General features: G+C 46.9%; 1 protein-coding gene across 8 annotated transcripts in view; it reads left to right on the top strand.

The window, feature by feature from the left end:
- LOC121542915 (protein tweety homolog 1) overlaps window positions 1-13838 on the top strand; it is a 49659-nt gene that overhangs the window by 35078 nt on the left and 743 nt on the right. Inside the window, exons 8-15 of one of the 8 annotated variants that reach the window (XM_045216545.1) lie at window positions 6776-6851; window positions 6993-7048; window positions 7328-7420; window positions 7540-7632; window positions 7726-7865; window positions 8468-8635; window positions 10753-10831; window positions 13331-13838. The exon at window positions 13331-13838 is cut by the window's right edge and continues 743 nt beyond it. In XM_045216545.1, coding sequence (XP_045072480.1) covers window positions 6776-6851; window positions 6993-7048; window positions 7328-7420; window positions 7540-7632; window positions 7726-7865; window positions 8468-8635; window positions 10753-10831; window positions 13331-13414 — 789 coding nt within the window. In that variant the 3' untranslated portion in view covers window positions 13415-13838. Of the gene's footprint in view, window positions 1-6775; window positions 6852-6992; window positions 7049-7327; window positions 7421-7539; window positions 7633-7725; window positions 7866-8467; window positions 8636-9993; window positions 10011-10752; window positions 10832-13325 lie in introns of those variants that run through there. The other 7 variants (XM_045216546.1, XM_045216550.1, XM_045216551.1 and 4 more) reach the window with 7 other exon arrangements.

Genomic DNA, 13838 nt, shown 5'->3' with positions numbered 1-13838 from the left:
AGGACAGTAGGTCTACACAGTATGGAGAGGGACAGTAGGTCTATACAGTATGGAGAGGGACAGTAGGTCTATACAGTATGGAGAGGGACAGTAGGTCTATACAGTATGGAGAGAGACAGTAGGTCTACACAGTATGAGAGGGACAGTATATCTACACAGCATGGAGAGGGACAGTAGGTCTATACAGTATGGAGAGGGACAGTAGGTCTATACAGCGTGGAGAGGGACAGTATATCTACACAGCATGGAGAGAGACAGTAGGTCTACACAGTATGGAGAGGGACAGGTCTACACAGTATGGAGAGGGACAGTAGGTCTATACAGTGTGGAGAGTGACAGTAGGTCTATACAGTATGGAGAGGGACAGTGATCTACACAGTATGGAGAGGGACAGTAGGTCTATACAGCGTGGAGAAGGACAGTAGGTCTACACAGTATGGAGAGGGACAGTAGGACTATACAGTATGGAGAGGGACAATAGGTCTATACAGCGTGGAGAGGGACAGTAGGTCTATACAGCATGGAGAGAGACAGTAGGTCTATACAGCGTGGAGAGGGACAGTAGGTCTATACGGTGTGGAGAGGGACAGTAGGTATATACAGCATGGAGAGGGACAGTAAGTCTATACAGCGTAGAGATGGACAGTAGGTCTATACAGCGTAGAGAGGCACAGTAGGTCTATACAGTGTGGAGAGGCACAGTAGGTCTATACAGTGTGGAGAGGGACAGTAGGTCTATACAGCGTGGAGAGGGTCAGTAGGTCTATACAGCGTGGAGAGTGACAGTAGGTCTATACAGCATGGAGAGGGACAGTAGGTCTATACAGTATGGAGAGGGACAGTAGGTCTATACAGCGTGGAGAGGGACAGTATATCTACACAGCATGGAGAGAGACAGTAGGTCTACACAGTATGGAGAGGGACAGGTCTACACAGTATGGAGAGGGACAGTAGGTCTATACAGTGTGGAGAGGGACAGTAGGTCTATACAGTATGGAGAGGGACAGTAGATCTATACAGTATGGAGAGGGACAGTAGGTCTATACAGCGTGGAGAGGGACAGTATATCTACACAGCATGAAGAGGGACAGTAGGTCTATACAGTATGGAGAGGGACAGTAGGTCTATACAGCGTGGAGAGGGACAGTATATCTACACAGCATGGAGAGAGACAGTAGGTCTACACAGTATGGAGAGGGACAGGTCTACACAGTATGGAGAGGGACAGTAGGTCTATACAGTATGGAGAGGGACAGTAGGTCTACACAGCGTGGAGAGGGACAGTATATCTACACAGCATGGAGAGGGACAGTAGGTCTATACAGCGTGGAGAGGGACAGTAGGTCTATACAGCGTGGAGAGGGACAGTAGGTCTATACAGTATGGAGAGGGACAGTAGGTCTATACAGCGTGGAGAGGGACAGTATATCTACACAGCATGGAGAGAGACAGTAGGTCTACACAGTATGGAGAGGGACAGGTCTACACAGTATGGAGAGGGACAGTAGGTCTATACAGTATGGAGAGGGACAGTAGGTCTATACAGTATGGAGAGGGACAGTAGGTCTATACAGCGTGGAGAGGGACAGTATGTCTACACAGCATGGAGAGAGACAGTAGGTCTATACAGTATGGAGAAGGACAGTAGGTCTACACAGTATGGAGAGGGACAGTAGGTCTATACAGTATGGAGAGGGACAGTAGGTCTATACAGTATGGAGAGGGACAGGTCTACACAGTATAGAGAGAGACAGTAGGTCTACACAGTATGGAGAGGGACAGGTCTACACAGTATGGAGAGGGACAGTAGGTCTACACAGTATGGAGAGAGACAGTAGGTCTACACAGTATGGAGAGAGACAGTAGGTCTATACAGCGTGGAGAGGGACAGTATATCTACACAGCATGGAGAGAGACAGTAGGTCTACACAGTATGGAGAGGGACAGGTCTACACAGTATGGAGAGGGACAGTAGGTCTATACAGTATGGAGAGGGACAGTAGGTCTACACAGCGTGGAGAGGGACAGTATATCTACACAGCATGGAGAGGGACAGTAGGTCTATACAGCGTGGAGAGGGACAGTAGGTCTATACAGCGTGGAGAGGGACAGTAGGTCTATACAGCGTGGAGAGGGACAGTAGGTCTATACAGCGTGGAGAGGGACAGTGGGTCTATACAGTATGGAGAGGGACAGTAGGTCTATACAGTATGGAGAGGCACAGTAGGTCTATACAGCATGGAGAGGGACAGTAGGTCTATACAGCGTGGAGAGGGACAGTAGGTCAATACAGCATGGAGAGAGACAGTAGGTCTATACAGCGTGGAGAGGGACAGTAGGTCTATACAGTGTGGAGAGGTTCCGTTTTAGGACCACTATTGTTTTCACTATATATTTTACCTCTTGGGGATGTTATTCGAAAACATAATGTTAACTTTCACTGCTATGCGGATGACACACAGCTGTACATTTCAATGAAACATGGTGAAGCCCCAAAATTGCCCTCGCTAGAAGCCTGTGTTTCAGACATAAGGAAGTGGATGGCTGAAAACGTTTTACTTTTAAACTCGGACAAAACAGAGATGCTTGTTCTAGGTCCCAAGAAACAAAGAGATCTTCTGTTAAATCTGACAATTCATCTTGATGGTTGTAAAGTCGTCTCAAATAAAACTGTGAAGGACCTCGGCGTTACTCTTGACCCTGATCTCTCTTTTGACGAACATATCAAGACTGTTTCAAGGACAGCTTTTTTCCATCTACGTAACATTGCAAAAATCAGAAATTTTCTGTCCAAAAATGATGCAGAAAAATTAATCCATGCATTTGTTACTTCTAGGTTAGACTACTGCAATGCTCTATTTTCCGGCTACCCGGATAAAGCACTAAATAAACTTCAGTTAGTGCTAAATACGGCTGCTAGAATCCTGACTAGAACCAAGAAATTTGATCATATTACTCCAGTGCTAGCTTCCCTACACTGGCTTCCTGTTAAGGCAAGGGCTGATTTCAAGGTTTTACTGTTAACCTATAAAGCGTTACATGGGCTTGCTCCTACCTATCTTTCCGAGTTGGTCCTGCCGTACATACCAATACGTACGCTACGGTCACAAGACGCAGGCCTCCTAATTGTCCCTATAATTTCTAAGCATACAGCGGGAGGCAGGGCTTTCTCCTATAGATCTCCATTTTTATGGAACAGTCTGCCTACCCATGTGAGAGACGCAGACTCGGTCTCAACCTTTAAGTCTTTACTGAAGACTTATCTCTTCAGTAGGTCATATGATTGAGTGTAGTCTGGCCCAGGAGTGTGAAGGTGAACGGAAAGGCTCTGGAGCAACGAACAGCCCTTGCTGTCTCTGCCGGGCCGGTTCCCCTCTCCACTGGGGTTCTCTGCCTCTAACCCTGTTGCAGGGGCTGAGTCACTGGCTTGCTGGTGCTCTTTCATGCCGTCCCTGGGAGGGGTGCGTCACTTGAGTGGGTTGAGTTACTGACGTGATCTTCCTGTCTGGGTTGGCGCCCCCCCTTGGTTTGTGCTGTGGTGGAGACCTCTGTGGGCTATACTCGGCCTTGTCTCAGGATTGTAAGTTGGTGGTTGAGGATATCCCTCTAGTGGTGCGGGGCTGTGCTTTGGCAGAGTGGGTGGGGTTATATCCTTCCTGTTTGGCCCTGTCCGGGGTTTCTTCGGATGGGGCCACAGTGTCTCCGGACCGCTCCTGTCTCAGCCTCCAGTATTTATGCTGCAGTAGTTTATGTGTCGGGGGCTGGGGTTAGTTGGTTATACCTGGAGTACTTCTCCTGTCTTATCCAGTGTCCTGTGTGAATTTAAGTATGCTCTCTCTAATTCTCTCGTTCTCTCTTTCTCTCTGAGAACCTGAGCCCTAGGACCATACGTCAGGACTACCGGGCATGATGACACCTTGCTGTCCCCAGTCCGCCTGGCCTTGCTGCTATTCCAGTTTCAACTGTTCTGCCTGCGGTTACGAAACCCCTACCTGTCCCAGACCTGCTGTTTTCAACTCTTAATGATCGGCTATGAAAAGCCAACTGAGAGACCTGAGCACCTAGGACCATACGTCCGGGACTACCGGCCGTGGTGACTCCTTGCTGTCCCCAGTCCGCCTGGCCTTGCTGCTATTCCAGTTTCAACTGTTCTGCCTGCGGTTATGGAACCCCTACCTGTCCCAGACCTGCTGTTTTCAACTCTTAATGATCGGCTATGAAAAGCCAACTGAGATTTATTCCTGATTATTATTTGACCATGCTTGTCACTTATGAACATTTTTGAACATCTTGGCATGGTTCTGTTATAATCTTCACCCGGCACAGCCAGAAGAGGACTGGCCACCCCTCATAGCCTGGTTCCTCTCTAGGTTTCTTCCTAGGTTTTCGCCTTTCTAGGGAGTTTTTCCTAGCCACCGTGCTTCTACACCTGCATTACTAGCTGTTTGGGGTTTTAGGCTGGGTTTCTGTACAGCACTTCGAGATATTAGCTGATGTAAGAAGGGCTATATAAAATAAAATTGATTGATTGATTGAGAGGGACAGTAGGTATATACAGTGTGGAGAGGGACAGTAGGTCTATACAGCGTGGAGAGGGACAGTAGGTCTATACAGTGCGGAGAGGGACAGTAGGTCTATACAGTGTGGAGAGGGACAGTAGGTCTATACAGCGTGGAGAGGGAAAGTAGGTCTATACAGCATGGAGAGGGAAAGTAGGTCTATACAGCATGGAGAGGGACAGTAGGTCTATAAAGTATGGAGAGGGACAGTAGGTCTATACAGCATGGAGGGGGACAGTAGGTCTATACAGCGTAGAGATGGACAGTAGGTCTATACAGCGTAGAGAGGCACAGTAGGTCTATACAGTGTGGAGAGGCACAGTAGGTCTATACAGTGTGGAGAGGGACAGTAGGTCTATACAGCGTCGAGAGGGTCAGTAGGTCTATACAGCGTGGAGAGGGACAGTAGGTCTATACAGCATGCAGAGGGACAGTAGGTCTATACAGTATGGAGAGGGACAGTAGGTCTATACAGCGTGGAGAGGGACAGTATATCTACACATCATGGAGAGAGACAGTAGGTCTACACAGTATGGAGAGAGACAGGTCTACACAGTATGGAGAGGGACAGTAGGTCTATACAGTGTGGAGAGGGACAGTAGGTCTATACAGTATGGAGAGGGACAGTAGGTCTATACAGTGTGGAGAGGGACAGTAGGTCTATACAGCGTGGAGAGGGACAGTAGGTCTATACAGCGTGGAGAGGGACAGTAGGTCTATACAGTGTGGAGAGGGACAGTATGTCTATACAGTTTGGAGAGGGACAGTAGGTCTATACAGCGTGGAGAGGGACAGTAGGTCTATACAGCGTGGAGAGGGAAAGTAGGTCTATATAGCATGGAGAGGGACAGTAGGTATATACAGTATGGAGAGGGACAGTAGGTCTATACAGCATGGAGAGGGACAGTAGGTCTATACAGCGTAGAGATGGACAGTAGGTCTATACAGTGTGGAGAGGGACAGTAGGTCTGTACAGTTTGGAGAGGGACAGTAGGTCTATACAGCGTGGAGAGGGACAGTAGGTCTATACAGCGTGGAGAGGGACAGTAGGTCTATACAGCATGGAGAGGGACAGTAGGTCTATACAGCGTGGAGAGGGACAGTAGGTCTATACAGCGTGGAGAGGCACAGTAGGTCTATACAGTGTGGAGAGGGACAGTAGGTCTATACAGCGTGGATAGGGACAGTAGGTCTATACATTGTGGAGAGGGACAGTAGGTCTACACAGTATGGAGAGGGACAGTAGGTCTATACAGCGTGGAGAGGGACAGTAGGTCTATACATTGTGGAGAGGGACAGTAGGTCTACACAGTATGGAGAGGGACAGTAGGTCTATACAGCAGGGAGAGGGACAGTAGGTCTATACAGCAGGGAGAGGGACAGTAGGTCTATACAGCATGGAGAGGGACAATAGGTCTATACAGCGTGGAGAGGGACAGTAGGTCTACACAGTATGGAGAGGGACAGTAGGTCTATACAGCGTGGAGAGGGACAGTAGGTCTATACATTGTGGAGAGGGACAGTAGGTCTACACAGTATGGAGAGGGACAGTAGGTCTATACAGCAGGGAGAGGGACAGTAGGTCTATACAGCAGGGAGAGGGACAGTAGGTCTATACAGCATGGAGAGGGACAATAGGTCTATACAGCGTGGAGAGGGACAGTAGGTCTACACAGCATGGAGAGGGAAAGTAGGTCTATACAGTATGGAGAGGGACAGTAGGTCTATACATCGTGGAGAGAGACAGTAGGTCTATACAGCGTGGAGAGGCACAGTAGGTCTATAAAGTGTGGAGAGGGACAGTAGGTCTATACAGCGTGGAGAGGGACAGTAGGTCTATACATTGTGGAGAGGGACAGTAGGTCTACACAGTATGGAGAGGGACAGTAGGTCTATACAGCAGGGAGAGGGACAGTAGGTCTATACAGCGTGGAGAGAGACAGTAGCTCTATACAGCGTGGAGAGAGACAGTCGGTCTATACAGCATGTGTTTCACTCAGTAAATCAATGGAGCAGGCAGTGGGCCGAGTGCTGCAGTCAGATATCTAAGGAGGTCAGTGTGTCTCTGATAACTTTTCCCCTGTGATCTCTCACTCCCTTTCTCTCCCCCTTCCCCTCTCTACCGCTCTCTCTCTTTCTATCTCTTTCTTTCTATATCCCCCTCTCTCTCTCTTCCCCCTCTACCTCTCTCTCTCTCTCTCTCTCTGCATCTCCAGGCTGTCAGTGACTTCTGTACAGATCCCAACACGTTTGTGCTCAACTCCACCCACTTCAACTCTGGGACCAGCTCAGGTGCAGTAGTGCATCTCACCACACTAACAAAGAGTCTCGGCTCATTTCATTCTTATAGCCTTTCATTTTGATGCTGAAATGCCCTGACACACTGTATTCATTGCTGATTGATGGTGTGCTGCTGTCCTCTGTCCTATCCAGACGTGTTGGATTATTACCTGACCTGCAGCAGACGTATGAACAGCCCATTCCAGCAGGTAGTAACTGTTCTCTGTAGATGCTGTGTCTCATGTAGTGGTGGTAGGGGGATCAGGGTTCCAATAACAAATGGACTCTTCTGAGTGGGCTGGACCAATGTAAATATATGGGGGTTAGTATTATTTCTGGGCAACTCTATAATTCCAACCCTGGTGGCACTGATATAGGACAGTAAGTAAACTTGTATTATCTGATAGGTACTAATCAGAATGTTTACAGAATATACAGTGTTAGCATGATGATGCTAAGCAATATTTTCAATGACCTGTTGTATGCAGCTGCTGACCCAGTCACAGAGGGCCCTTTCCAGCATCCACACACACCTCTCCAGCCTGGACCGGAACGCTCTCCCACAGGTCCCCAAGGCAGAGGTACGTCACACTGGACCAGGGTGCAACCCATGACACAAAGTGGCTGCCAAATATATCAAAGCACAGTGATATGTTTATGAAACTGAGTGTGATATTATCCTTACCTATTGTCGTTGTAGAAGTCACTCAGGGAGGTTCAGCAGATTCTCAATGCCACAGAGGGCAACTTTCACCAGCTAGTGGCGCTACTCAACTGTCGAGGTCTCAACAAGGTAGGCCTAGTGTTTAACATGGGGTGTAATGATCTCTGGTGTGTTCTTGCTGTTTTCTCAAATATTTTTGCTCTTTCTGTCTCTGTTTGTTAGGATTATATTGACTCTTTGAAAGGCCTGTGCTATGACGGGATGGAGGGATTGCTCTACCTCTCCCTCTACTCTTTCCTTTCGGCTCTGGCCTTCACTGCCATCCTCTGTTCCCTGCCCGGCGCCTGGAGAAGCTTCCCCAGGTGTGTGTGTCTGTGTGTGAGAGAGATAGAGAACGAGATATGTTATTGATGTCATAACGTTGTTGTTGATGTTGCTGACGTTTTCTACATCGTAGTTTAACATTTTCTCGGAACATGCTCAGCAGTAAGGTATGATTGTACTATATTGAGGTGCATCTATAGGTGTGGTTTGACGTACTGGATGAATGTGTAGTTCACTACTGTACCTCCAGGTCTGTCAGAGCTTCTGTCTGTCTGTAGTAAACAGCTTCCAGCTGTGTCACAGCCAGAAACATGAAGGGAAAAAAAGATTAAGGGATCAACAAGGGGTATACATTTTTTCTATTTGTGAATATTGATGTAAAATTAACAGGAGGTATGTATTCCAAAGGACATTGCTGAATGCACCATCACAAACCAATTCATTTAACATATTACTATTTTACCAAAAAAATGTTTTGTTTTCTTGTACTGTAGTGTAAAAGTGCACAGATGTTTTGGCTGTCTTCCACACATGTACAGTGTGTTCCATATCAGTTGCATAGGATGTCACAGGTTCATAGAAAGTGTTACCAAAACACACAATTCTTGTTCTCCTCTCCCCTCTCTCCGACGGGCGACAGTGATTCCGAGGAGTATGAAGATTCGGACAGCGAGAGCGAGGACCCCTTCACTTCCCATCAGGCACGTAGACAGCCGGCCGCGGGGTCTCAGCGAGGGGCCTTGCCCCCCTTCTATAATTACCAGGGGGCCGGGTGGACTCCCCCCTTTTCTAGCGCGCCGCCCCTCCCGTGAGTAACACAGACACAAAGACACACAGACAGACAGACAGAGTTGCCTCAGAGAGATCCCCCGGGAGTAAGATGAAGTTGCCCCTAGTCACTGATCTAAGGTCAGTTTTTTTACAGTAGTGGTTGAGGATGAAGACTTGGGGAGGGTAAGCTGATCCTAGATCTGTGCCTTGGTGCAACTTCAACTCGAAGCTCCCAACCGAAGCCAACAAGATCATGACACTCATATAGACCTAGTATAGAGTAGTGGAGCATGCATGAACACACAGACAGACCTACTGACTAAGTCTGCTCTGTTAACGAGCATAAGTAATAGATAGGCACAAAACAGAGACACACACATATTTACTTCACCACACCCTGTAATGTTAGCGTACATGAACACACATGGAAACCGTTTGACATAGGGAATACATTGGATATAGTTCTACCTCACACCCACCCATACATGTACAGTGATGGAGTCGTTAGAATCACTCTGCCTCCATATAGACACATAAGGATAGCTTCGTCAGGGGAAGGAAACACACGCAACGCAGACAGACACACAGACAGGTCTACTGTGGAGTGCAGGGTAGGCAGAGAAACAGACACACAGACAGGTCTACTGTGGACTGCAGGGTAGGCAGAGAAACAGACACACAGACAGGTCTACTGTGGACTGCAGGGTAGGCAGAGAAACAGACACACAGACAGGTCTACTGTGGACTGCAGGGTAGGCAGAGAAACAGACACACAGACAGGTCTACTGTGGACTGCAGGGTAGGCAGAGAAACAGACACACAGACAGGTCTACTGTGGACTGCAGGGTAGGCAGAGAAACAGACACACAGACAGGTCTACTGTGGACTGCAGGGTAGGCAGAGAAACAGACACACAGACAGGTCTACTGTGGACTGCAGGGTAGGCAGAGAAACAGACACAACTCCAGAAGTCTGTCTTTCTGTGTGTCTGTCTATCGGTCTGTCGAGCCTTCCAAGACAGACGTAGACCGGTCCGATCGATCACTCACAGATCTTGGGTGTGTTTCAAATGACACCCTATTCCCCATATAGTGCACTACTTTGGGCCAAGTATCCGAAAGTAGTGCACTATAAGGGGAATAGGGTCATTTGAGACACAGCCCTTAATACTGCGGCGATATGAGGCTCAGGTTGACCTAGGTAAAAAACCCATCACTCCCACCCACCATCCACACTGTGGTGTCCAAGTCTCATGTGATCAAGTCTCTCAATTTACTCTCACCTCTCTCTCTCTTTCTGTCTCTGTCTTTTATTATTTCTTTATCACTCCCTCTCTCTCGCTCTCTCTCACTGTCTTCCTCTCTCTTTCACTCTTTCTATACTTTGCAAGTCCAGTTAATGCCCTAAGAAGTGTACTTTCCTACCTTATGCCTTAGCATGTACAACATAACTAAATGCCAAGTCCAGTTGGTGTATACAGGCGCTGTAAACACTGTGATCATCAGTGTCCCTAGCCTAGATCTAATAGTAACAGTATCATGACCAAACTGCCCAGAGTAAAGTAACTCAGATTCCAGGCCCCAAATAAACAATAAGAATGCAGTGGACTCCTGATAAATGCTCTGGTTTGGGGCTGTCTGGAAAGCATGCACTAAAGTGGAGCATGTGGATATCCAGAGCAATTAAAAATGAATGTATTTTGATTGGGACTGGTGAAGTCTCAAGTTTTAAGTTGCAATGCACTTACATGTTGCACACAAATGTGCACTTCATCATTGTACATGAGTTTGCATTTCCCAAAGTGCACTTATCAGGAGTGGACTGTGTCTATAATATCCTTCTCCCCCATGCTGAAACCACCAGCTATCCCGCTGCCTACGTAGACATAGTGCCCTAATAACACTAATGCCACCAGTTATAAGGAGGTCCGCTTCTACATCACCATTTCGCTAATCGCTCTTCCTCCCGTTCTCTTCTTACCCCACCTCGGTTCCCTCCTTTGGCCCACCTACCTCTTTTCGTCTTTCTCAATGTCTCTCATCCCTTTTCCTCTCTCTCTCTCTCTCACTCATTATCCACTCCTGCTCCCCTTCCTCCTCTTCTGCCTCCTCCTCCTTTTCCTTTCGTTTCCTCTCTCTTTCTGTCTCTATACAGGACTCCAAACGTTTCCTCCAATGGCAACCCTGGCTATGAGAGCCTACCCCTGACTGACAGGCAGTCCCCACCCCCCTCTGTGAGTTCCTTTGTATTTGTGACATCCTAATCTGTGGCATTTGTCATCACTATGCGTGTAAACCGTCCCTCGAGGTGTTATTTGCCTGTACGTTTGTCGTTAGTCGATAATAAAATTCTGGATCTAACTAACTGGTGGTGGTGGTGGTAGTGATGGTCGGGGTGGGGGTGGTGGTAGCGGTGGTGGTGGTTGTGATGGTAGCGGTGGTGATGGTGGTGGTGTGGCTCCAACCTCACAGGACCCTGTAGACCAGGAGTGTAGGCATGGGTGGGCCTGGGTGGCGTAGGCCCATCCACATTTCTGCAGGCCCACCTACCAACTAAATTCTGTCTACGCACCTGCTGTAGGCTGGCATTCTACAGTGGGGGAAAAAGTATTTAGTCAGCCACCAATTGTGCAAGTTCTCCCACTTAAAAAGATGAGAGAGGCCTGTAATTTTCATCATAGGTACACGTCAACTATGACAGACAAATTGAGATTTTTTTTCTCCAGAAAATCACATTGTAGGATTTTTAATGAATTTATTTGCAAATTATGGTGGAAAATAAGTATTTGGTCACCTACAAACAAGCAAGATTTCTGGCTCTCACAGACCTGTAACTTCTTCTTTAAGAGGCTCCTCTGTCCTCCACTCGTTACCTGTATTAATGGCACCTGTTTGAACTTATCAGTATAAAAGACACCTGTCCACAACCTCAAACAGTCACACTCCAAACTCCACTATGGCCAAGACCAAAGAGCTGTCAAAGGACACCAGAAACAAAATTGTAGACCTGCACCAGGCTGGGAAGACTGAATCTGCAATAGGTAAGCAGCTGTGGGAGCAATTATTAGGAAATGGAAGACATACAAAACCACTGATAATCTCCCTCGATCTGGGGCTCCACGCAAGATCTCACCCCGTGGGGTCAAAATGATCACAAGAACGGTGAGCAAAAATCCCAGAACCACACGGGGGACCTAGTGAATGACCTGCAGAGAGCTGGAACCAAAATAACAATGCCTACCATCAGTAACATACTACGCCGCCAGGGACTCAAATCCTGCAGTGCCAGACGTGTCCCCCTGCTTAAGCCAGTACATGTCCAGGCCCGTCTGAAGTTTGCTAGAGTGCATTTGGATGATCCAGAAGAGGATTGGGAGAATGTCATATGGTCAGATGAAACCAAAATATAACTTTTTGGTAAAAACTCAACTCGTCGTGTTTGGAGGACAAAGAATGCTGAGTTGCATCCAAAGAACACCATACCTACTGTGAAGCATGGGGGTGGAAACATCATGCTTTGGGGCTGTTTTTCTGCAAAGGGACCAGGACGACTGATCCGTGTAAAGGAAAGAATGAATGGGGCCATGTATCGTGAGATTTTGAGTGAAAACCTCCTTCCATCAGCAAGGGCATTGAAGATGAAACGTGGCTCGGTCTTTCAGCATGACAATGATCCCAAACACACCGCCCGGGCAACGAAGGAGTGGCTTCGTAAGAAGCATTTCAAGGTCCTGGAGTGGCCTAGCCAGTCTCCAGATCTCAACCCCATAGAAAATCTTTGGAGGGAGTTGAAAGTCCGTGTTGCCCAGCGACAGCCCCAAAACATCACTGCTCTAGAGGAGATCTGCATGGAGGAATGGGCCAAAATACCAGCAACAGTGTGTGAAAACCTTGTGAAGACTTACAGAAAACGTTTGACCTGTGTCATTGCCAACAAAGGGTATATAACAAAGTATTGAGAAACTTTTGTTATTGACCAAATACTTATTTTCCACCATAATTTGCAAATAAATTCATTAACAATCCTACAATGTGATTTCCTGGATATTTTTTTCTCATTTTGTCTGTCATAGTTGACGTGTACCTATGATGAAAATTACAGGCCTCTCTCATCTTTTTAAGTGGGAGAACTTGCACAATTGGTGGCTGACTAAATACTTTTTTCCCCACTGTATTTTTTTTATTCAACTAACCTAAAGTATGTGTACTATCTCTTGAATGGGAAAGCTCACTTTCTTCCCCTAACAACTGACTCCGTCGGTTGTCACCTCTCTGACTCTGGACATGCTAGAAAGGATGTAAATACAGTGCTTTCTGACCACAAATCTGAGACCTAAACCTTGACCATTACCCTACCTTTGTCCTTTCTAGCATTACCATCCCAGTCCTAACTTTACAACAGTCCCTAGTGCTTGAGGTAGAAGTTGCCTCCATCCACCTCTGATCTGGGATCAGATTACCTGACACCCATTGTCTTAACCATTTGGAGGTAGACAAAACTGACCCTGCATCAGTGGTTGTGGATAACTTCTACCTCCTCTACCCCTGTTGTTGGGGGCATAACGTGACCACGTGAGTGCTCATCTTCATACGTGAGATGATTTTGAAACAAAGATGAATAATGGAGATTTCTTGTTGTTTTCTTGTCTCCCTTCTCTCTGTACACCCTCCTCTGTGGATCTTCAATGGCGGCTCCCCCTTATCCAATCAAAACGCTGTTTCTGAAAGTACAGTACTCTCCCAGCATGCTGACTGGTTACGGAGGTAGTCAAACACAACCCAACTCCGCCCATTCAAGGAACCTGTATTCACGTTGATTTTTTTTTATGTTTAAAAAAGTATAGAAAATGTTTTGTTTTCTTATGAATGGACACTTTACTGAGATGAAGAAAAAATAACTCATCCCCAAAAACTGAGCTTTATATGTAAATTAAAGGTGCGTAACATCAGTACCATGGAGTATTATGATTAAAATCACAAACAAACAAGGTTGAATGGACTGCTGTAGAACCTCAGAGTAAGCTAATGTCAGATAGTTACAGTAGGTAGCATGATTATGAAGAGGTCTGAACCAGGTTCACTCGGTCAAAGTCACCCCTTACAATCCCCTGTCTGTCCAGTGTCAACAGATGTGCGGCGAGCCAGAATGGTATTGACGTTACTACATTGTAGTTCTATATTTTTTAAATGTATCACCACTTTATTTTCACATTTTTATATCTATATATTGTTGTAGAGAAA

The sequence above is a fragment of the Coregonus clupeaformis genome, unplaced genomic scaffold, assembly GCF_020615455.1.
Source record: "Coregonus clupeaformis isolate EN_2021a unplaced genomic scaffold, ASM2061545v1 scaf0737, whole genome shotgun sequence".
In the NCBI taxonomy this organism is placed as follows: domain Eukaryota; kingdom Metazoa; phylum Chordata; class Actinopteri; order Salmoniformes; family Salmonidae; genus Coregonus; species Coregonus clupeaformis.
This window is presented reverse-complemented; position numbering and strand designations above follow the sequence as displayed.